This window comes from Meriones unguiculatus, chromosome 18 (genome assembly GCF_030254825.1).
Source record: "Meriones unguiculatus strain TT.TT164.6M chromosome 18, Bangor_MerUng_6.1, whole genome shotgun sequence".
NCBI classification, from domain to species: Eukaryota; Metazoa; Chordata; class Mammalia; order Rodentia; family Muridae; genus Meriones; species Meriones unguiculatus.
Window position 1 is genome coordinate 66,932,236 of NC_083365.1, and position 24,636 is coordinate 66,956,871.

Below are 24,636 nucleotides of genomic sequence, written 5' to 3' on the forward strand. Positions count from 1 at the left end.
AATAAATAAATAAATAATTGCATAATTTAAAAAAAATCCTAATGTGCTGGCAGTGGGGCAACAGTTGAGTGACTGCTACCCAGTGGTGCTGTAGAGGCTAGCAATTGCAAAAAGTGTTCTAATTTCAGAGAAATTAAACTATGCAAAATGCATATCTCTGAATCAATAACACGTGGTATATCAGGTTTCCGCCTCTGCGTGGGTCTGTTTTAGGTTTTCTGTGCTATCTTTTCCTGGGCCTCCACCACATTGTGTTAATTAGGAGAACTTTAAAATACATCTTGATATTTGGTAGGGTGCGTTTCCACATCTGATTCGTCACGAGTACCTTAACCTGACTTGGGCTTTCGGTTTCTCTGTGGAGATGTTGGCACCGGCCGCCGCGCCTGTGGCTCTGGCTTCTGGAGAGCCTGTGCTTTCACACCCACCCTACCTGTGTTTGCCAGGCGCACCTTATTCTCGACAAGCTGGTAAGACGATCAAGCCACCTTGCCTCGGCTTCTTGCCTCTCTATCACCCACCTCCTTTTAAGGGGGCACATTGTGTGTGTGTGTGTGTGTGTGTGTGTGTGTGTGTGGGCATGTACACGCTGAGACAGTGTTGCCCATTCCGTTCTATCCTGCGCTGCACGTGGTGAGTCGCTGCAGCAGCCCCGGTGCTCCTCTTCCCCACTCCCTGTAGGACTGGGGTTACAAAAGCACCTAGACAAGTCTGGCTTTTTATTATTATTATTTTTTACTTTAAAAATTTACTTATTTTTGTTTTATGTGTATGGGTGTTTCCCCTGTATGTCCATGTTGCACAACAAGGCCAGGAAATGGTGTTGGATCCCCTGAGTTACAGACAGTTGTGAACCACCATGCGGGTCCTGGAAATCGAGCCTGGATCCTCTGAAGGAGCAGCCGATGCTCTTAACTGCTGAGCCATCTCTCCAGCCCCGACTCCTGGCTCTGTGTGTGGGTTCTGGGGTCTGAACTCCGGTCCTCATGCTTGCATAGCAAGCACTCTTACTCACCAACTCATCTCTCCAGGCCACACTTTTGAATAAATCCTCAGCATGTGCCACTTCTGTATGGGGGTTTCACACTTTGGGTCTCTCTGCACCCACATAATCATCTCACAGCCAGATTACTCAACAACCAGAGACAGCCCGTCTTCCCAGGGCCTTCTGATAGTCTAAACCTGCTTGCCCTACCATGCCAGTTCCCTCTGGTGGATGAAGGCAATTGCCCATCCCCCCACCCCTGCCTCCCAACTGACTCCAGTGCTCCTTCCTGTGGACAGCTGTAGTGTGATGAATCTCTATCACCAGATCTGTGAGTAAAACCTATTAAAAAGCTTGCCGGGCGTAATGGCACGCACCTGAAATCCCAGCACTCGGGGAGGCAGAGTCAGGCAGATCTCTGTGAGTTCGAGGTCTACAAAGCAAGTCCAGGAGGCCAAGGCTACACAGAGAAACCCTGTCTCGAAAAACAAAAACAAAACAAAAAATAGCTGGACAATTTCCTTTAAGATAATCTTAAGGAAATTGTCCAGCTATTAAGGATTTTTACCTCATTGAATACATAGATACATTTAGAGAAAACTGGAATTTCTAACATGGAGTTTTCCTTCCCACAATTGTATGTAATGTTTTAATAAAATTCAACAAAATTTCATTATAGTTCTTTTCCATACATATTAGATTTTATTCTACAAAGCTTATATTCTTGTTGTCATTGTAAGAGCCATTTTAAAAGTGTTTTGTAACCACTGTTCTTATCATATGAGAATTCAGTCTGTTTTATTTTCTTGAGAGTATTCTGAAGTTTGAATAATCTATCTATCTATCTATCTATCTATCTATCTATCTATCTATCTATCTATCTATCTATCTCTCCATCTATCCATCCATCCATCCATCCATCCATTTATTTGGGGGCAAGGTTTCATGTAACTCAGGATGGCCTCAAACTCCCTAGCAATGGAGGCTGACCTTGAACTCCTGATCCTCTTGCCTTCACCTAGGGCTGGGATCGAATCAGCAGCTCTGGTTTATTCTGTGCTGGAGCTAGAATTCAGGGCTTTGTGCATGTAGGCAAGCTCACTAGTGACTGAGCCGCATTCCAGCTTCCGAAGATCTTTACGCCCATGAAAAGCAATCTGGCTCAAACCTCGAAGTGGCCATGAGAATGTTTACATTCTTGTGATTTCCTAGTACATGTGACTGTGTCGTTTGAAAGTACCGAGATTTCTTAGTGCATGTTCCCTGTTGGATTGTAGCTTTGCCTCTCTAACCATTTGGTCCTTATGCCTTGGCTGAGATCTCTGTGGTAGGTCTTAAATAGAAATGGTGATGGTGAGCACCCGTGTCCTGTTTTTAAATTAATCTTGGCAACAGCAGGGATGGAATCCAGAGCTTTGAGCCACGCTTGGCCAAAGCTGTGCCACTGAGCTGCACTCCTGCCTTTGTCCTTGATTTTGAAATGTGCTACAGCTATGATAGATGGTGTGCATTGGGTTAAGATAAAAATCCTTTAGGTTTCCCATTTCTAAGAAAGTTCTCTCTCTCCTACACACACATCATGAGTGATATATATGTATATATAGACACATATATAGTCTGTTTTTTTTTTTCTGCTGTAACAAAATACCTGAAGTTCAGTAATTTGTAAAGAAAACAGGTTTTGTTGAGTTTTGGAGGCAGAAGGTCCGAAACTGGACAGCTTTATGGATTTGAGTTTTGATAGCTTTTTGGTAGATGGCATCATGAATGTTAGGACATGTGCAGAGGAGGAAGAGATCTCATGTATGAGAGAAAATTGGACACCAAGAAGGAAGAAACTGTTCTTTCGTGTGTGTGTGTGTGTGTGTGTGTGTGTGTGTGTGTGTGTGCGTGCGTGCGCGTGCGTGCGTGTGCGTGTGTGTGCGTGTGTGTGTATGTGTGTGTGTGCGTGTGCGTGTGCGTGTGCGTGTGCGTGTGCGTGTGTGTGTGTGTGTGTGTGTGTGTGTGTGGAGTGCAGATCCATGCGTATGTCTGGCTTGAGAACACATGCGTACATGTACATATGGAGGCCAGAGGATGCCTCAGGTATCATTTACCCTGTTTTGAAAGACAAGGTCTCTTACTGACCTGGAACTTGCTAAGTAGGCCAGGCTGCTCAGGCAGTGAGCTGGATAGTTTTGTGTCAGCTTGACATAAGCTAGAGTCATCTGAGAGAACGAACCTCAACGGAGATGTTGCCTCCAGAAGATCAGGAATTTTTGTAATTAGTGATTGATGGGGGAGGGTCAAACCCATTATGGATGGGGCCACCTTAGGCTGGTGGTCCTGGGTTCTATGAGAAAGCAGGCTGAGAAAGCCATGGGGAGCAAGCCAGGAAGCAGCACCCCTCCACGGCCTCTGCACAGTTCCTGCCTGGTTTGAGTTCCTGCTCTGGCATCCCTCAGTGGACCGAGATTCAGAATATGTAGGCCAAATAAAGCCTTTCCTCCTCAAGCTGCTCTCGTCATGATGTTTCATCACAGCGATAGTCACTCTGACTAAGACAACAACTGTGCTGCCTCCCTGGCCCTGCTGAGTTTTTGTTTGCTTGTTTTTATTTTCTGTTGCAATTTTTTTTTTCTATCAGCCAACTCTCACAGGCTACTTACGGCCTATGTTAATCCTCCATCCCCCAAGGACTATGCTCAGTGATGACCTAGTCATCTTCCCCAACATGTGTTACTCCTAAAGGGTCCCATCACTTTCTAATAGTGCCACGTAGCAGACAGATTTCCAGTGCATAAACCTTTGGGGAACATATTTACACTATATCCAAACAACAGCAAATAGAGGATGCATTTTTCTCATTTTCCTTTTTTTCTTTCTGTTGAGATGAAGAAGGTGGTGACTGTGGTTAGTGGTATTTATAGAATCTACGTTAAGATGCACTTGTGTTCCTAGAATAAGCCAAACTTAGTCACATGTATGGTCTTGGTCACATCACAAGATTAATCCTGCTTTGCTTGCAACTTTCTCCTTTATGTTAGGAGTAAGACTGTATTTTTCTTTTATCGTATATTATCTTTTACTATTCCTCATAGTCTCATAGCATGAGTTGGAAGATAGTTTGTTTTAAAAAATCTTTTTAGGAGTCTGGAGAGATGGCTCTGTGGTCATCTCTTTTTAGGAGTCTGGAGAGATGGCTCTGTGGTTAAAAGCACTGCTGCTCTTGCAGAGGACCTGGGTTCAGTTCCCAGCAGCCACATGGCAGCTCAGAGCTGTCCGTGACTCCAGTCCAGTGGATCCACTGCTCTCCTCTGGCTTCCCTGAGCACTGCGCACACATCACTACAGCCGTGTTCATTCTGTCCAAGCTTCCAAACTCATTTGCATAATCTCACATGTACACTCTTATTAAAACTTACTTTTATTATTTTAAATTATGTGTATTGTGTAAGTATGTGTACATGAGTGCAAGTGCGCACAGAGGCCAGTGGCATCGGTCCCCTGGAGCTGGAGCTGCAGGAGGTCGTGAGCCGCTTGACATGGAGACTGGGAACTGACCTCAGGCCAGTTGAAGGAACTGAAGGCACTCTTAACCACTGAGCCACCTCTCCAGACTGCACGTGTAATTGCTTTTGGCCTTTTTAAAATGCTGTTTCATCTGTACTATTGTCTCTTCTTAAGTTTTCAATGGTTTATTTGAGTCTTTGTCTTCCTAGTCACAATCAACTTTATCAAAGATTCATTTATTTCATTAGTTTAATGGAAAAAGTAATTTCCAGGTGTGTTGTTTTCTACTGTGTCTTCATTTCCAGCGTCACGAATTTCTGCTCTTATGTTTTGTTTATTCTTCTGTGTACTTTGGATTTTAAGTTTTTCATTTTTTTTTTTTATTTTCAGGTACTTATTTTGTATGTGATTCCTGTCAAGGCTATTGGTTTCCTTCTAATTAGTATTTTTGTTGCATCCTGAATGCTTTGATAGAGGTATTTAATAATAAACCAATTAAAATTTTTTGAAAAGTTTCTATTACAGTTTTCTCTTTGATAAATGACCTAATTAGAAATGAGTATTTTAAATTTCAAATGTTTGGACATGTAAAACAGCACATTGTTCTTGAATTCTATTGTTTTCTCATGGAATTTAGAGAATGTGTTCTAGATACTTAATTTTTTGATATTTGTTAAAATTTGCCTTATAGCCTAATATGTTTTCTTGAGAGTAGAACTGTGACGTCTAAATACACGTGCAATTTTTATTTGCTGGGATTTGGCGTGGTGGTGGCCTCTCCCTCCTTCCTGCCTCATTCCTTCCTGTGATGGCTAGCTGTTGTCATCACCTTGACACAAGATAGACTCATCTTGGAAGAGGGAACCTTCATTGAGGGATTGCACAATCTGCGTGCAACTGTGTGCCTGCTGTGGGCAGTGCCAGCCCTGGGCTGTGTAAGAAAACAGGCTGAATAAGCCATGGGAACAAGGCAGTCAGCAGCACTCATCCATGGCTTCTGCTCCAGTTCCTGCCTCCAGGTTCCTGCTGTGAGCTCCTGTCCCAACTCCTGTCACAGTGTGAGGTGTAAGAGGAAGTAAGCCCTGTCCTCCTCAAGTTGCTTTTGTTCTTGGTGTTTAGCACATCAATAGAAAGCAAGCCAGGATGGTCTCTTCCTTAAGTTTTTAAAAAATATTTATGTATTTACATTTTTAATTATATGTATGCAAGTGTGTCTGTGTGGATGTGGATGTGGTGTGCAGGTGTCTGGAGAGGCCAGGAAGGGTTGCCGGAAACCTCTGGAGCTGCAGTTACAGAGGTTGTGAGCTGGCCACTCTGGGTCCTCTGGAAGATCAGCAAGTGTCCCTAACCACTGAACCATCTTTCCAGCTCCTCCATTGTCTTTTGAGGTGACATTATTTAATGCATTCAACTGTAAATATTTAAATATTTTAGCACTATATAATGACCCTCTCTACCCCAAATATTCCCTTTTTGTCAAAAAGTATACTATATATGATAATATAGCCACCCCCATCTTAATGTTTCTTTCTTTCTAACACATTTTTCCCACCATTGCCTTCAGTTTTTAGATATGCAACTGTATGCATAATTAATTACATACATAACTGTATTGACTAAACCAGTTAGTCTCCATCTTTGAAAATCTCTTTTTTATTCTTTCAGAATAACTGTTTTATTTATTTCATGCAGGCCTACAATGTGTTTTGATTAAATCCACCTCCCGTCACTCCCCTTTAACGGCTGCCAGACAGACCTGCCCTGTGACGACCTCCTCACGGCGCCATGATGTCTTTTGGCTAACCCACTGAATCTGGTTAGTGCTGCCGGTCTGTGCCTGGGTCCAGGGTCATCCACTGGAGTAGGAGCCAATACCTTGAGAAAGCTGAGTCTCCCTCAGGCACCAGCCACCGCTTTCAGGGAGGCTCCTTAGCCAGGGGTTCAGGCACTCCTCACCATCCATCTTTTGATTGAGGAGTGCAATCTGTTTGTGCTCATTGTGGTGGTCGCCCATACGGCCTTGGCCAACACAGCCCCCTCTCTGTCTTTCTTCTGTCTCTTTGTGTGAGATATTTTGTGCACATTTGTGTGTGTACGGTGTAAGTTGGAGGTCAGAGGTCAACCTCAGGTGTCAGTTCTTATTTTCCTCCTTGTTTTAAGACGGTCTTTTGTTCACTGCTCTCCAGCCCAGGTTAAGTGGCCCTTGGACTTCTGGGGAGTCTTTTGGTTTTGCCTCCTATCTCCTGTTAGCAGCCTCAGGAATACAGACACTGCAGATCCTGGGGATTCAAACCCTGGTCTTTCCACTTGTACAACTTTCATCCACTGATCCAGATACACACACACACACACACACACACACACACACCCTTTGTTTTTTCTTAAAGGTGTTGAAAAAATTGTACTGAGCATGCAGCACTCTGACATGGGAAGAGTTGTCTATGTACTGAGCATGCAGCACCCTGACATGGGAAGAGTGATCACAACAGTTGAGCTTTGTCCTCACCCCTCCCTGAAAAGGGTGGCCCGCAGTACCACAGCCCTGTGATTTCAGCAACCCTTAGATAGAAGACCTGGGGTGGATGGCCTCCTCAGCTCCTCAGCTATGTCAGGAAGGGGACCCAGGGCAGTAAGTCTGTGCTGGAGGACAGGCTCTCAAGGGGGCGGGGCCGGGCTCCTGTTCACGCAGTGAGCAGAAAAACTACGCTCCTCTGTGCTGCCTCAGTAGACGCTAGTTCTAGGGTTGTACAAAGGCTCATGTCAGTGGGTTTGTGTTAGGAAGACCCTGTCAGACTTGGGGACTCAGGGGAGTTAGAGATCTTAGCAGACACAGTGGTTTCCTCATAGGGCTTATTTCTAAAATCTACCTTTTGTTTTTCATGTGTTTTGTATGTCTTATATTTAGTGTGTGTGTGTGTCAGAGAAAGGAGGGAGAGAACATAATTGTAGGACTTGGTCCTCTCTATCATTGGGTCCTAGGGATCAAACTTGGGTCTTCAGACTTGGTGGCAAGGCCCTTTCCCCTGAGCCATCTCATTTCTTGGGGTTTCTTTGCTCCCTATTCCTTCCTTTTCAGCCTCCCATCTGGGATCCTTTCCTTTCTTATCTTTAGGGGAGACTGCTGGGAACATCTTACATTTTTGTTTCCTGGAAATATAGTCATTTTACCCTCATTTCTTTCTTCTTCTTCTTTCTTTTTGTCGTTCCCCCCAAACCCCATTTCCTTTTGACAAGATTGCAAGCATCCCAGGTTGATCTCAGACTTGCTGTGTAGCCAAGGATGATTGGAACCTCTGATTCTCTTCCCATGGACTGAAGGTTTTCACTGCCATGTCTTCTTTTTGTGGTTCTAGGGACCAAACCCAAGGCCTCAAGCCCTAACAAGCCGGCTGTAGTGAGTGCACTTTCAATCCCAGCCGTTGTGAGGCAGAGGCAGGTTTGTCGCTATTAGTTCAAGGCCAGCCTGGTCTACATAGTTACAGGCTGGCCAAGACTACATAATAAGATCCTGTCTCAAAACATAATCAATAAGTACATATGTAAATAAATAAAGATAATCATGTCTTCTCTCTCTTTTAGGAGATGTAGCACTATTCTGATTCCCACTGACATGCTAAGAAATCTCTCATCATCCCTCAACTGTGGGTGATCTTTCCTGGCTGCTTTTCAGAGCTGCTTGCTGGGTCTGAGTGTGGCTTACTTTTAAGTTCTGAACACTGTACTTTCTTCTTCAGTTAGATCCCGGTCTTACTGGCTTTAGAAGAATCTTGGTTTTCACCTCTCCACAATTTGTTTTTCCACAATTCTCTCCTTGTGAAACTCCAATAATTGGTGGTATGTGAGTCTCCTTTTCTTTCTTAGGATTAAAATTTACTTTAGGTGTATGAATATTTGCCTGTATGCATGTTTGTGCACATCACGCATACCTGTTGGATCTCATTGAATGAGGGTTACAGAGGCTTGTGAGCCACCGTGTGGATACTGGGAATCAAACTGGGGCCTATAGCAACGAGTGCTATTAACCACAGTCCCTCTCCCCCTTTCATAGACTTCTGTTTGTAAAGTCTGTCTGTCCGTCTGTGTGAGGGTGTGTGTATACCACGTGTGTGTGGGTGCCTGCTGAGGCTAGCTATAGGATTGCTGGGAGATGGAATTGCAGGCGCTCACGAACTACCTGATGTGGATACCGGGAACTGAAATCCTGTCCTCTGCAAGAGCAGCAAGTGCTCTTCACCTGAGCCATCTCTCCTGCCCCGGGGCCATTGGTCTCTTCAGTTTGAATTGCTTTTTCTTTTGAAATAAGTTATTACTATTTAATTTTATGTGTATGGGTGTTCCACTGTGTGTATGTCTGTGCGCCACATGCATACCTGGTCCATGCAGAGGCCAGAAGCGGGTGCTAAAGCCCCTGGGACTGGAATTACAGAGGGTTGTGAGCCATCCTATAGATGCTGGAAACAGTTCCAGTCTTCAGAGAGCATCAAGTGAGCACCTCTTAAAAAACAATATTTTAATCAATATCTTGAGAATTTCATATGTTCGCACAATGAATTTTGATAATATTTACCACCAATGGTTCCCCCGATGTCTCCTGATCATCTCCTACTTCCTACCAACTTCATGATTTGTTTGGTAGATTGTTTTTTAATAACCCACTGAGTTCACTTTGTGCAGCCCATATATTCATGGGTCTGGGCCAGCCACGGGAACGTGATCAGCTTATCAGGGGTCACACCCTTACAGAAAACTGACTCACCCTACTCTAGAAGCCATCAGCTGGAAGTGAGGTACTCTCTGTGCTGGCAGATTGGGAGGCTCCATCTCGTTCAGGCAGCCGTACTGCTGTAGTTTCAGGAGTGCGATGGTTCTGTCATGTTCAGAAGACACCAGCTCTGCTCTTTGAAGTCCTTGGTGTGTGTGTGTGTGGGGGGGAGGGGGTTCCTGTGCTGTCTCACCTGTGTTTGTTGATGGTGGCTGTTGAGCTCCTGCTGAGCTGGTGAGAACAAAGCTGTTTTTCACCAGGAAGCAGCTAGTAGCCGGGCAGCCCTTTTCTCGTGTGTATGTCCCATTTATTTTCAGCCCCACAAATTGCCTGGCTTCCTGAGCCAGGAGACTTAAAAAGAATGTATACAAGGCCAGCGAGATGGCTCAGTGTGTAAAGGTGCTTGCTTCTCAGACCCGAGTTCTATGCCTGGAGCCTTCATGGAAGGCAGAAAACTGCCTCTTTCAAATTGTCCTCCTGAGTTGCACACATACCACACCACAATACACACAGATAATGTAATAAAAAAAATCAAACAAGTAAAAAGTATATTTTCAGTCTAGAGACTGATGTAGCAGGATAGATCCTCTGGAAGCAGAAGCCTGATGGGTGGGGAAATTTTTCATGACTAACTTAGTGTTTTGAAAACCAGGCTTGGCCCACAACGGAAACTTACAGAAACAAGCCAGGTTTCTAATCCAATAAATGAACCAGCACTTGGAAAACAGGGTCTCATGATTCACCTCATGGAGGGGAGGGAGGGTTCACATGGCCAGCGTGACCGAGTGCAGAGTGGGAATGTCCGGTGCGTCCCACGGGAGATTGGAGTACCCAGTGCATCCAAGGTCCCACTTGACTGCGAAGCAGAAGCATTTCTGAGCAACTAAAGAGATCTAACTCAGCTGAGAGAAACTATCTGGAATTATCGAAGTCTGTGAGGAAAAGAAACACGCCTTTTACGCTTCGTATGTGTGTACATTCTAGAGGACAACCTTGACTGTCTTTCCTCAGGCGCTTGTCTTTTCACAGCCCAGACTGTTTGGTCGTCAGGATCTTGCCTGCTCCATCACTCCTCTGCGCACCTGCCATTCCTCAGTGGGCACCTCTGCTAGATTAATGTTCACCTGGGCAACCTCTCCATCTAACATATGGCCGAGTGAGCACCAACGCCCATGTGATCCTATTCCAGGAAGGAAAGCCGGGAGTTCACACAGTGCCTGTGTACTGCCCTGGCTTCTGGGAGAGCTCTGGAAGATGAGATAGGGAGACTGTGTCCACCATAGACTTTGCATGTCCACCTCAGGCTGTGGCATTTTGTTTCTAGAGCACTGGCCTGGGGTACTCTGGGACCCAATGCACAAAGGCTCTACCAGGGAGTGGCTGGCCTCCTGGATGCTGCTGACTGCCTGGGGACATGGGCAGCAGCAGGGACAGATGCAACCTGCTGCCCATGTGCTGACTGACACATACTCACTGCCCATCTGGTAAGCAGCTGTGGCAGAAATAGGGCAAGCAAAGGAAGGAGATTCCACTGTTTCCCCTGTGGGTAACTCTGCTACCAAGAACCACCCCCCTCTAGAGAGAGATGGACAAGGCAGTAGGTCTCCACCCATCACAGGCCTATTGAGGGGTTCCTGTGCTGGGCTGTCCTCTTTTCACTCAAGGACCCTAGTGGGAAGAGGGACATGTTTTCCTGTATATATTGGCTGGGCCTTCTTCCTTTTCTGCGTCAAAAGATGCTTCCTAGCCCAGGGGAGGCAATAGAATCTCTGTTATGTAATGGCAGTAGATCACTCAAGCTGTGCAGAACTTGGGGGACTGGGTGGGTAGTTATTTCCTCACAGACTTTTGTGGTTGATTGTAACTGCTAGGGAGGGAGGGAGGAAAAAGCTTGGGTGGGAGGCTGTGGACCCCCTGAAGATGAGCATGAGGCAAAGATGGTTTCTGGGTGCCCAGAAGGTAGGCTCTCTGTGCACAGGCAACAGGGTAAATCCAAAGGGGACCAGTTTAGTAAAGGCAAGTCCCCCAGGCTTGGGCCACACCCTAGGGGAGGGCTTGCTGTTCATTCTCTGCAAGCTCTGATGCTTCCCTCCCCCTTGAGCTGCTCTGACAAGCGTCCACTCTATGCCTTCCAGGGAGATGTCCACATTAATGGTGGGAAAGGTGAGAAGGCACCGTGGTTTAAAGGAGGGTCACCATCAACCTAATGGAGGGAAAACAATTACACTCTTTCTGAAGATCAGGTTCATTAATGGCTCTGGGGAGGAGGTGACTTCACACCTTCTCAGAAGGATCAATTTGCAGGCTCCTTGGTGACTCTGGCGAGGAACTTTAAAGGAGGGACAATCTCTTCAGCTCAGCTAGGATGGAATGGGGCTTCAAACCCTTCCCCAGGGAAAGGACAGACCTGCAAAAGCTCCTGCAGATCCCAGGACATCCTGCTGAGGCTCCCTGTACATGCCCAGGGAAGCAGCGGGGTCCAGACCTGGCCCCACTGTTTACTCGGGGCCCCTTCTCAGCCCTGGGATGGGGGTAGGCTGCACCTGGCCTGCACTTGGCCCAGCTCTGTGCCAACTCGAGCATGCGGCTAACGGAGAATTTAAAGGGCAGAACCCAACAAAATATAGTCTCTCCTATACTGAGACTGTCTGCCTCTGCAAATGTCACAAGGCTGGGGTCTGCTGTCTCCTGTGTGGCAGTTCCTTTGAAATGCCTGCGTTGAAATAGAGGGACCCACCTTCTTAGCTAAGTAAGAATAACAGCAAATCCTATTATATATGAAATATATGTGAATACATATCACACGTGTGGTGTGTCATTCTGAATATCACGGCATACACCTGCATCCCAGGAATTCGGATCTCAACCACCCATGCATATATCATCACTCCATTGTGCAGAGTCCAGAAAAGAGACCTGAACCCAGCTCAGGGCCCCACAAGCTATGCCTGTTTCCATTTCCAGGGCCTCACACGTGGCTCGTCTTCTCTGCCTGTGAGTGGTCGGAGGGCAGGGCGAACTTGACAGCACTGTCTCTCTCCCAGCCCCTGCGGATCCGGGTGAGTCTGCGGCTGAGGCAGGGCAGGAGGAAGAGGCCCTTGGCCAGGATGATCACACAGGGCAGGAACAGGGTGAGCGTGAATGTGGGCGGCAGGTAGAACTTGTAGTGGCTTTCCTCAAAGGCCCGAGTCCAGCCGTAGGTGAGCGTGTGCAGCGTGCTGAGCATCAGGGCAACGAAGCCCAGCGTAGACTGTGGGGAGAAAAGGCAGGGGTGAGAGAGAAGGGTCAGGAAAGGCAGGGTGCTGCTGTGTTGGAATCCCAGCTACACTTTCTTTTTTAAACTTTTTTTTTTTTTTTTTCACATTTTATTTGGGAGATTTGGTTTTCTCCTTCCCTCATATAAGTACCAGGGATGAACCTTAGCTTGTCAGGCTTGGCAGCAACTGCCCTGGCCACCTGCTCTGCCTCCTCTTCTTGACAGGTCTTCTCTCCCTGTCCAGCCTCAATCTTATGACCTTGACCTCCTGATCTTCCCACCTCTACACTATAAGTGCTCTGTAGGAGAGAGAATCCAGGGCTTCATGCACCAAGGCAAACCCTCTTCCTCTGTGCCACAACCCAGAGCCCTCTGCTCATCCTATGCATGATTACTTCTCTGGGCCTTTGCTCCTGGCTGAAAACAGGAGCCACACTTCCGGGGTGAAGGTATATAAGGATTGACCCCGGCAGATTTGACAGATGAACATGCTTGTCCTTTTTTCTGCCCCCTTTCTTCCAGCTATGTTGTTTGGACTTCTGATGGCAACTAGGAAACTTTAAGATGGAATTACCCTGCAGGGGGCTAAAGAAAAGCCCTTTCTTTTAATGTGTGGTTTTAGGTATGCTGGCATATTCAAGCCAGAATTTTACAGAGAATAGCTATCTGAGGTATAGCTGGAGAGAAAAGGGATTCATTATAAACTGTCTAAAGGAGAAACACAAGGTAGGTAGGTATGGTGGCACACGACTTTAATCCCAGCTCTTGAGAGGCAGAGGTAGGCAGATCTCTGTGAACAAGGCCAGCCTGGAAAACACAGTAAGTTCTAGGACAGCCTTAGCTGTATAGCTATATAGTGAGAACCTGCCTCAGAAAGAGAGAGGCAGGGAGGGATGGAAGGAGGGAGAGAGGGACAGACAGAGAGGGAGACACAAGGTAAATAATTTGTATACAGGACTCAGCACCAGCAGTGAAAGTGGTTCCGGGGCCTGTGCCCTGGTGGTCTGGCACTATATCAAAGCCTCGCATAACCACCAAAGGCTCTGTGTTTGCTGGCTTCATCTGCCCCACACTAACCTAGAACCTGGGCAAGCATCCCTCCCACTTGGAAGAAGCGAATGATGTTGTGGTCTTTCGACCATCACAGTCCCCTATGCAAATGGTCTGAGCATTCTTACAGCAGGCTTCCATCCTTGCAGCCACAGGTGGCTTTTGTAAGTCATTTCCAGGCAAGAGCAGCTTTTTTGTGATTATTTTTTTGTGAGTATTTTTTTGTGATTATGTATTTATATGTGCACATGGGTATACATACGTTGTATCATGTTCATGAGCACATTGAGATCAGTGTTCCACCTCAAATGTCATTTCTGAAAGATGCCACCACTTGATTTTTGAGACGGGCTCTCTAACTGGCCTGGAGATTGTCAACTTGATGGCCACTAAGCTCCAGGGATCTATCTGTCTCCAGTATTGGGATCACAAATACACCTCAACCATATCCAAGGTTTCTTATTAAATGTGGGTTCTGGGGATTGAACTTGGCTCCTCATGCTTGCCTGGCAAGCATTCCATAAGCTAAGCCATCTCCACATCCCCTAAAGGGAATTTTCTATAAGAGGCAGGAATGAAGACAGCTGATTCATTTCTCTGGGTGCCTCGTGCAGGTTGTGCTCTCATGGAGGTGCTGATCTGGCTGCTGGGCTTGACTGGCAATGGTCCTGACCAGTCTGTCATCAGCCTCAGCGAGAAGCAGGGGATTGCAACAGCAAGAGTAAGCAGGGCATGAGTGGGATGAGTGGAGCAAGAGGGAAGGGTCTAGACAGTTCTGGATGAAGGTTGTGACCACTAAGAGCCACTGAGGATTTAGGCTGGAGAGAGGCGTGGTCACCGCTGAACAAAAAGCACACACAGATAGTGCTTTTCTCCATGGAGCCTTTGCACTGGGTTAGCTTAAAGTGGCTGCACATTCACGTGGCTGGCACTCCACAGATGTTCATTTGGAGCTTTCTAGGAAAAGCTGCAGCTGGGCCTCCTAGATCCCTTCTTAGCCAGGCTTAACTATCAGCAGAGAGCTGGGGCCCTGGCTGAGAAATGCGCCTTGTTTGAGCTCACCTCAAACAACATCCTAAAAGGGACCGGGTTTGGGGGTTGGGGGTTAGGGGCCGGCTCAATTGTAGTGCCTCAGCCTAGCCTAGCATGTGAAATATCCATCCCCAGCACAGCGGAACAAAGCAGAACAAAGCAGAACAAAGTTGAATGACTGGGGTTAGTCCTGCGTTGAGCCTTCCTCTTGCCACTGTACCTGCTCTGGTGTAAAACCAGGAAGGTGAGCCCCAGAGGAGGAAGGCACTGCTTGTGATATTCCAGCTAAACATCACAACAAGTATTTTCCAAAGGCTGCGCACTGTATAGTGTATTCATGGGCAGCTGCCTCTCTCTCTCTCTCTCTCTCTCTCTCTCTGTGTGTGTGTGTGTGTATGTGTGCATGTGTGTGATTGATGTCAGGAATCATCCTTGATCACTCTTGCACCTTATTGACTGGCACGGGGTCTCTCAGTCAAACCTGGAGCTTGCTTAATGAGCCTAGTCTCACTAGCTAGCTTGCTTAGGGTTCCTATCTCCACCTTGAGGCTGGAATTACAGATAGAGTGCCATGCCTACTCAGAATCTCTGTGGGTTCTGGAAACCAAAACTCTAGTTACATGGCAAGCATTTTAACGAGCAAGATCCATCTCCCTGGCCCTGCTCCCACTACATTTTAAAAAGTCCAAATAAAATGCCCAAATGCATCCAGGCAGTGATGGCACACACCTATAATCCCAGAACTTGGTTGGCAGAGAAAGGTGGGTCTCTGAGTTTGAGGCCAGCCTGGTCTAAATTGCAAGTTCTAGGACAGCCAGGGGTACACAGAGAAATCATGTCTCCAAAAGCCACCCCTCAAAAAATCAAAAACAAAATCCAAATGCAATGAGAACCCTGACTTTCTCCATCTCCATCTGATTTCATTTCTGAGGATGGGGCAACCAGAGGCTTCTGATTTCAGACCAGAGCTGCAGGATAAAGTCACCCTGGAAGCTTGGGGGACACATGGCACCTCAGCCCTCAGAAATTCAGATTCAACTGGCTTAGGGTGGAGCTCCATCATCTGTTGTTTTTCTAGAGTTCAGCAGATGATACAAATGTGTCAGGACTAAGCCACTAATTTTGGAAACCCTCTCACCCACACCCTTCTAGCTGGAGGTTGAAGAGCCCACGCAGGGCCCCAGTTCCCAGGCTGTTTTATTGGTGAGGGCCCAGCTCTACTTCTCCTTCAGATAAACAACCGTCAGCCACATGCGGGCCACAGATGAAAGCTGCAGCATGAGGACCCACTCTGGCCCAGGACATGGCCTTGAGGGGGTCAGTATCTCCCCTGTACAGCCAGTGTGTGACCCATGTGGGTCACTGTCTTCAGCACTGCCTCTGAAGCCCGAGGGATGGATGAGCAAGCCGGCACAGCAAGGAGACCTTCCCGAGGTCCATCAGCCTCAGCCAACCTCTCATATCCCCTCTTTGCTTTCTGGGTTCTGTGATGCACGTGGCAGGAATCCTAACTTTGGGCTAGTAGTTTCTAGCCAGGGCTGGCGGCCAGGAAGCCTTTAGGTATTTCAATCTTCTTGGGAAGCTTAAGTGTTTTCAGTGAATTTGTTTTTCCTAAAGTTCTTTCTGTTCTTGGGAGCAATTCTGAAAATTCTTGCAATGACCAAAGGAAATTAGAAGGAAAGGGGTTGTCAAGGAGCCATTAATAACCCCACCCCCAGACACACACACCAAGCTGGGGCCATTTTTATTACACAGAAGCTTGTTAGAGCAGTTCCTGCTGGCCCTCAATTACTACAGCATGAAGGGCTTTGGCCATCATCGCTCACCAAGTGTGCGTCAGGCTGGTCCTTGTCATTGCTGCAGGCAGTGGCTGCATCAGGCAAGGTCAGAGGAAGCTCCTGTCACTCGGGGACAGGACTTGGGCTTTCAGGGCTGCACCCCAGTTTCTGCACAAATGCATTATATCCTCCTGGATGCTTTTCAGTGTTTCAGAGTTTAACTGAATAGGAGTCGAGGGTCTAACTCAGCTGGTAGAATGCTTGCCTAGCATGCCCAAAGACCCAGATTTCATCACAGTACCACATATGGGTGTGATGGTACACGCCTGTGATCCCAACACCTGGGAGGTTGAGGCAGAAGGATCAGGTGGGCAGTCAATGTTTTCCTATACTACACAGCTCAAGTGTGAGGCCAGCCTGCACTAAATGAGACTCTATCCCCCAAACCAAACTAAACTGAATGTAACAAAATAGCAACACTCCAGTCACCTTGGAAACAAAAGGTTAAATGCAGGCATAGGGGCCTTTTAATGGGAGAACTATTCCAATATTGGAATATTGGAATAGCATTCCAGGCCCAGCGGCTGGACCAGGCTCTTCGGAACACAAGAGTTTCCTAAATCCAATAGCTCCTCGCTGCCCCTGAACTTGGCAGGGGTCAGGAAGGCCAGACCCTCCCTCAAAAATCCCCCAGCTGTTAGTGGGCACAGAAATCCTGCATTTTACAGGTATCCCACTCAGATCTTCGTGATGGTCCCCGATGGGGACAGGCACAGCTGGTGAAAACGCCAGCGTCCAGTGGTGCAGGGAGGCCGCTGGGTGCCTTGGAACGGAACCTGTGTTCCTGCCACTGGAGGGCAGCGTGTATGTTTAAGGGGCACCTGGATTGCCTGGCTGTCCCTGAGCTTCTGAGCAGAAGGCCTGATGCCTGCATCTCTCCGGAAATGCTTCGTGGCTTTAGAACCTTCTCCCGCCCCCACGCTATCATTCTTGATGGTGGTTGACAATAAGGAGTGCATTACGCAAGAGGGAGCCAGACAGACAGAGAGGCGGGAGCGGTTGGGGGTCAGGCGTGTGACCTTCACCTGTAGTCCCAGCTAGGAGGCTCTCTTGAGCCCAGGAGTTTGAGGCCAGCCTGTGTAACACAGTGAGACCCCATCCCCAAAAAACCAAAACAGAAATAGATGGTTGGTGCTTTTCAGAGACATCAGGGATGTGACCAGACACCCCAAGAAGAGTAGCAACGCAGTTTCTATTTTCTTTTCACCCATTATTGTTCACCTGTCTCACAAAATTTCTCTTATGGCATTTTTCCCCCAAGTGTGTAAATTAAGGCTTGGGAGCAGGGACATGGTCTGCCTACACTCACAGAGCAGGTGGTGCTGGAACTGGCTTCGGGGACCCTGGCAGACCCTTCTCCACACACAGGCTCTTGGAAGAGGGAGCATAGGGTTTCTGAGGCTAGAGTGCAGGCAGGCATCAGACCCCCACAAATGAAACTCTGCCTTTTTTCTGGCTTCAATATGTAAAGCAAAGCATGGCTTCTGGAGTCCCAGCCAGCTTTTGCTAACAAAATCAAATCCATAGGCTTCCTCCAGCAGGCAGAGCCGGAGCATGTAATCTGCAGCTGCTTAAGGGGAGAACTTTCTGGAAAGGGAAGCAACCCACAGCCTGTTTTAATTGTGGCCAAACCACATACCCAGGATACCTGAGGCGGGAAGAGAAAAATCCAAGATTTGGGTATGAGACAAACAGGGATTAGTGGCAGATCACGAAAATTCCTTTTCTCCCCACCCTCTTAGGCCAGCATGTGTTGGTCCTGAGCCCTCCTCCAGGGGCCTTCTGGGAGAAGCAGAGCCCTTGAGAGCCACAGCCACGCATTAAAAACCAACCACAACTGTTTGGTTCTAAGGTACACTAAGGGTCCCCAGTCACAAAGAATTAATTTGGATTATATAAGAGCGATATTCTGTCACCTTCCCTCCGAGTCCTTTCTGAGCAGAGAAGCTATGACAGATTTTGGTTGACAATGGGGGTGGATGTGATGGCTGTTCCTGCCCTGATACAATACAACTGGCAGGAGGCGAGATGAGTCAGCCTCCATGACTGGTCTGCCGGCACGGACCCTCCTGTACTTTATGAAGAGCAGTGCGAGGTGCCCAGGGAACTTGAGACATGTCCCCCGGGGGGGCTGTGTCCCTTATACGCTCTGCTCACCTTGATCCCAATTGCATCCTGGGCTTCGAGCGAGGCTTGGTATACAGCATATGCTGAGTGTGGCCACTGCCTTGGAGAAGGCAAGGAGAGCCTTTCCCAGCAGCGTGGCCTGCAAGGGCATGGTCTGGTGCTCTGCGTTTGATTGTTAATTACTTTGCCCTTGAGGTCTGCTTGCTGTCTTTCGAGAGCAGACACTCATGTACTCCAAAATGACATTTGTAATCCTTGCCTCCAAATTATCCCTGATTGGCAGAATAGATGCCTACACACCTGGGCAGGACAGAAATGAGGTTAGGCGTGGCCAAGTTTCACAGGCTTGGAGGAGAAAAGGATCACGGGGGAGATGGAGAGCCAGGTTGGGAAGAGAGCCGCAGAATCACGAGGGCCGGGAGGGGGACCTCTGAAGATCGGCATGGAGAGAAGCGGCCCAGATGGAAATGATTAAAGCAAACAGCATGGGATGTCGGTCTGAGAGGTAACAGGTAGCTTAGGGGGTAATACCTGTCCAGCCCCAGGTGAAACAAGGCTTACAGACAACAGGTGTCTGTGTCTTCTACTGATATGGTAGCAGGTTAATAATAACCACTGGAATAATTATAGGCATTTAATTATAAAAATTATTAGCCTATGTATTTTCTGCAATAATTGCCTCCCTGAGTGTTGGTAGAGAAACAAAACCGAGTTGGCAATGTTGAAACAAAACCGAGTTGGCAATGTTCAAAGATAGACGGTTATCAGAAGTTTGTGTATGAGGCGCACTAGGATCTCTGATGTGCCAATGTATACTGTGACTCTCTTAGGGGAGGTAAACCCATAATCTATTGGAGGACTGCCATCAGTTCATACCTGCATTCATTCAGCTATCTGTCTATCCAGCCAGCCAGCCAGCCACCTATCCCAACATGAATCCACCCATTGTCTGTCTGTCTGTCTGTCTGTCTGTCTGTCTGTCTGTCTATCTATCTATCTATCTATCTATCTATCTATCTATCTATCTATCATCTATGTATCCTCTATCTTGCAGAGACTGAAGCAAGGTTCTTGCCCATGCTTAGCAAGTACTCCACCTGTAAGTGGCACTCAAGCACTCAAGTCTTCATCCCTTTTCCTCTGGATTTGTCCAAGGAACAGCACCATTTAGGAAACACTGCTTCTCCCCATTACATAGCAAGCCTCAAGCTCAGCTCCCGTCTTGCCCCACATGGGTACAAAGCACAGGTTGAGCTGAGGGTGTGTGCTGGTGGAGTTGCTAAACTCAGACACTGCTCACTGCCTCCCATGGATACCAGGAAGCAGCAATGACTATGTACGGAAGCCCTGTGTCCCCTGGGGAAGTTCAGTCCGGGGCTCCTCCACTCTGTCCTCTGTTCTTGTCAGGGCGTCTATATGATAGACTTCCCGGGGTCAGGAAGATTAGCTTGTCCTGAGAAAGCTGAAGCAGGCTCAGGAGGCTGGGAGACACCCATAATGAGGAGTCCTCCGCACCTCACCCCTGGTCTTGCTGTGCCCAGGAACCAGAAATATTGCATAAAGCACACAACCAGGGTGGACCAGGGCCACGCTGCCGCTGGCTCTCAATGGTAATCTGCCTTACCTGCACGAAGCTGAATTCCCTCCAGTTGAGTGTGTTGGCTATGGATGGAAGTGAGGTGACAGCCAGCAGTGACAGCATGCCCAAGGCCAGCACACCCAGGGACAGGTATATCTCCATTCGCCAAACTTCTTCCTCAACCCAGAGGCGGCTCTTGTTGGCCAAGACCTGACAGAAGGAAAACCATGACCACTGAGACAAAGGCTGGCACCCTCGAACATGTGTGGATAAGCAGCAAAACACAAAAGTGAAAAGCCACAGTTCTGTTCATGCTCTGCTGGACAGCTCACATGGGCCAGGTATATTCTAAGCGTTCCCCGTGTGTCTGAAAGCCGCTAACTGGCTGGAGAGATGGCCCAGCAGTTAAAAGCACTTGCTGCTCTTGCAGAGGACCCAGGTTTCGTTCTCAAGTTTGGACCCATGTCTGGCAGTTCACTACCACCTATAACTCCCACTCCAGGGGCCCTGACACCCCCCTCTGGCCTTCAAGAGCACTTGCGCTCATGTGCACATACCCATACATGGTATGGTATAAAAATAAAGATAAATGAAAATGAAATAAAATAAAAACAAATCTGTAAGCCCAGTGGTGGCTTAAATCTTTAATCCCTGCACCAGGGAGGCAGAGGCAGGTGGATGGATCTCTGTGAGCTGGAGGCCAGCCTGGTCTAGAGATAATTTTAGGACAGCTAGGACACAGAGAAACCCTGTCTTGAAAAATAAATAAATAAATCTTTAAAACTTCATCAATCTCATGAATTCTCCTTAAGATAGAGCACTACAAACACATTTTTGGGATCAAGGAAACAAGAGACAAAGATGGAGGTGCTTTCTCAACTCATGGCTCCCTTCCTGGATGCTGCCAGCCATGAGTGCTTCCTAAGGTAGTGGGAAAGAGACCAGAGAGATCCAGGATATACAGAGCTTCAGCCGGGCTGGCAGTGCACGCCTGTAATTCCAGCACTTGGGAAGCTGAGTCAGGAGGATCATTGGGTCAAATCTAACCTAGGCTACACAGTGAGGCTCTCTCATATCTCACCCCCCACCACACCAATCAAAAAAGTGTATGTTCCCTAAGCATGGCTGTGCCACATTGTTTCCAAGTCCCTGACAGTGCAGGACACTGGACAGGTACCATTTCAGGGTTGCACCCTTCCCCCCTACCCCCCCCCCCCAGTCTACAGACCCACATCTTTGCCAGCTGCCTCCTGCTCCCCCAAGCCTGTTTCCCCTGGACCCTTTTCAACCTGCTTCATTACTGGCTGGCACTCAAGACACACAATGACACTCATGACATCTCCCCATTTCCAAACTCAAAACCCCCAGACCTCCTTCTTCCCATGTCTCCTTTTCTCTGAGGCACATAGCTCTTGCTCAACTGTTGCCAGGCAATGGGCTGACATCGGTTCACCAGTTGGTTCAGCAAGCACTTAGGAAGTACCTACTGTGTGCTGAGCCCTGAGCTGCTAAGAATGAGAACACCTGACATCCTGAAGTTGGTGTCTCCCACTGAGCTGCAGGGACACACAGGTACATCGGGAATGTTCTGCCAACCCTCCTGTCACCCCTCCTCACCCACTGGCACTCCCTGATCCAGCACCTGCATGGCGAAAAACCTGAATCAAGGTCCTTCAATTAGGACTGTCACTTCCCTCCTCAACCCTGAATGCCAGTCCTTCAATCTGCCACCAGAAAAGCAACAAAGCCTCTCTGAGAAAAGAGGGTTAAGCAGCCTGCTCTCTGCTTCTCCTAACTGAGTGACTCAGACGTGTGTGTGTGTGTGTGTGTGTGTGTGTAACTACTTCAGCAAGGGGAAAAAAAAAACTTGTGTAAGCCTGTTACTGGCATAAAATATTAAAAATATATCCAGGGGCTAAGCAAAAATGGCTGCAAAGCTTATAGAAGAAACTAAAGAAACCAAGAAAATGCCATCTGTAGCCATTGCCTGCAGAGTGGAAAAAGATAACCTCCTTTTTTTTTTTTTTTTTTTTTTTTTCTCTGAGATGGGTCTCACGTAGCCCAGGCTGAAGTCCAACTCACAATGTAGCCAAGGATGATCTTGAACTCTGATCCTCCTGCCTCCACTTCCCAAATAGGCTTCATCAGTTCAAGCTTACATCACACTGCAGGTTGTAGGTGGTGCTGAATGGGGCCCAGGGCTTTGTGCATGACAAGCAAACAAATGAGCCGCACCCCCAGTTTCCCACTCTGTACGACTTTAGGGCAGCCTTCTTCATGTTAGTGTCTGAAAGCCACAGAAGGACCAGGAGTTGGGAGACCTGCTTCTTCCCTGGCCGTTAGCCATGTGGGACTTTGAAATAACATCTCTGGATCTCAGTTTCTTTGCCTGGCAGATCCAAACCCTCTGGTGCTTAGCCGGTAATCACCACATGGTAAAGGCAGCTAGAACAGCATTTGCTAGGGGGGAGAGACTTATCTGACCTTGCAAAGGGCACAGGACCGTGCTGTAGCAGCCCCCAGACAGGACTGACTCACGCTGGTGGTGTTAGCTAAGCAAGTCATCTCCACGTGGTCTGCTGTTCAGGCATTACTCATCGGCTTGCTGAGCTCAGGTGGTTAATACCACAAGTCTGGCTTTGCATGACTGCAGTGTAGTCAACAGCAGCTTGTGAGGCTGGTGTCCGCCACCCCCACCCTGCAGAGATGAGCAGGGAAAGGCAGGAACGTGCCTCAGGGTGGGAATGGGACTGAATGTGGAACTTGGCAAGGAGGTTGAACTGCTGGCCAGACAGCCCCAGGGATCTGCCTGTCTCGGCCTCCCCAGGGCTGGGAGGGCAGGCACGTGCCATCCACTACTCCCAGCCTTTTCATATGGCTTCTCATGAGTGAGCAGACTCAGTTCTCATGCTTGCAAGGCAAGTCCTTTGTTGATTGTCTCTTCCCAAGTCCACTGTCAGCTAAGTTTTACCTCTTCTCTGGTGGTCCCACACTGGTTCACTTTGGAGTGAGGCGGACAGGGAAAGCTGCCTAAGGGTCAAACTTTGCTTTTGACCTTGACTTCTGCCTAACGTGGAAACACATCTCTCTGAACAGCCCAGGCAAGTCAGAAAGTGATGCCAGTGCCAGTTAGAGATAGTTATGATGCTGCTGGTAAATACAGTCTTGAGGGCCTTGGCCTCCCAGTCTGCACGGTCTTGGGATTCAAGGATATCTTGGAGGGGTTCCCTGTGCCCATGTTAATATTAGTGTGCTCCTATTCCCACAAGGCCCTGCAGCAGGCAGTGTGAGCGGTGGCCACAGGGAGGCACTGTCTGAGGTGGCCAAGAGCAGGCAAGCGTGGCTGCGTTCTGCAGGTCAGGCTTTAGGCACTGGATAAAACACTCCCCAACAGTGTCCAGGCCTGGGACCCAAAGGTGCACCAGCCACGTGCCTAAACACATCCAGGCATGCTACATCCCAGCCTTGCTGGGTGTCACCTCAGACATGCTCTACCAGCCTCACTCTGCCCTTGAGAATCTGGCAGAACAGGTGAAGCCCCTCCAGGGGGCAGGCCATGTCCTGCAGGGGTGAAACCAACCACCTGGGCCAGGAAGCTGGTGTGGAGGCCACACTGGGTTAAAATTATGTCAAGAAGGTCTGGGCCAGGCAGAGGATTTAGAGAATGGAATATATTCAGAGGGAGGGTGTGTGTGTGTGTGTGTGTGTGTGTGTGTGTGTGTGTGTGTGTGGCTCAGTCAGTGGCACAAGGACCTGAGTTGTTTTGCTAGAACCTACATTAAAAAAAGCTGGGCATGATGGCACATGTGTATAACCCCGACACTGGAAAAGCAGAGACAAGTGGATCCCTGAGGCTCCCTGGCCAGACCTACTTAAAAGTTCCAGGCAATCGAGAGAGACCAAGTCTCAAAACACAAACAACAAACAAAAGTCCCCAAAGCAATAAGAAGAAAACCCAAGGTGGATAGTGCCCAAGGATCAACAGCCTCGACTGTCCACCATCTCCACACGAACAGGCACACACACTAAGTGCACACATATGTGTGCGCATCTGCACACAGATGAGCATACGCATACACACAGAGAAAGGGAATTAGACAGTTGGGGCTGGGGAGGGGGCAGCGGCTTCCCTTGCGCACTGGGAGTGGGTGGGCCTCTCCTTCCGCAGCTCTCCCTGCACACCTGCGAACACCGCAGAGAGGGGTGAACAGCCAGGGCTCCAGCCCCTGCACCTACCCTGTCCAGGGCAGGACACACTGTCTGAAGCCTCTTCAGTAGTTCACAGTTCCCACACCAAGACAGCTCCCCCTTGATCTTCCCTCTCTACCTCCCCAGTGCTGTTCTTCCCTCCCCCCCCCCAGTTTACATGGTGCTGGGACTCAAACCAGAGCTTCACAAATGCTGCCCAAGCGCTCTACTGCCCGAGTCAGCCCCCGTCCCAACCCAGTCTGGATTCTAATCAGTGGTGGAGGATGAGAGGGGCTCTGGCCTTCAGGCTGCTGCCATCGCATACCAG

The 24,636-nt window shown here is 48.2% G+C and overlaps 2 protein-coding genes across 3 annotated transcripts in view; one reads left to right on the plus strand and one right to left on the minus strand.

The window, feature by feature from the left end:
- Positions 1-24,636, plus strand: part of C18H2orf76 (chromosome 18 C2orf76 homolog) — a 166,212-nt gene that overhangs the window by 83,146 nt on the left and 58,430 nt on the right. The gene's annotated exons all lie outside the window — the stretch shown is intronic.
- Positions 8,970-24,636, minus strand: part of Steap3 (STEAP3 metalloreductase) — a 44,637-nt gene continuing 28,970 nt past the window's right edge. For both annotated transcript variants that reach the window (XM_021653878.2, XM_021653877.2), the window contains exons 4-5: positions 20,166-20,330; positions 8,970-12,488 (exon numbers count right to left, since the gene is read on the minus strand). In XM_021653878.2, coding sequence (XP_021509553.1) covers positions 12,207-12,488; positions 20,166-20,330 — 447 coding nt within the window. In that variant the 3' untranslated portion in view covers positions 8,970-12,206. The remainder of the gene's footprint in view (positions 12,489-20,165; positions 20,331-24,636) is intronic.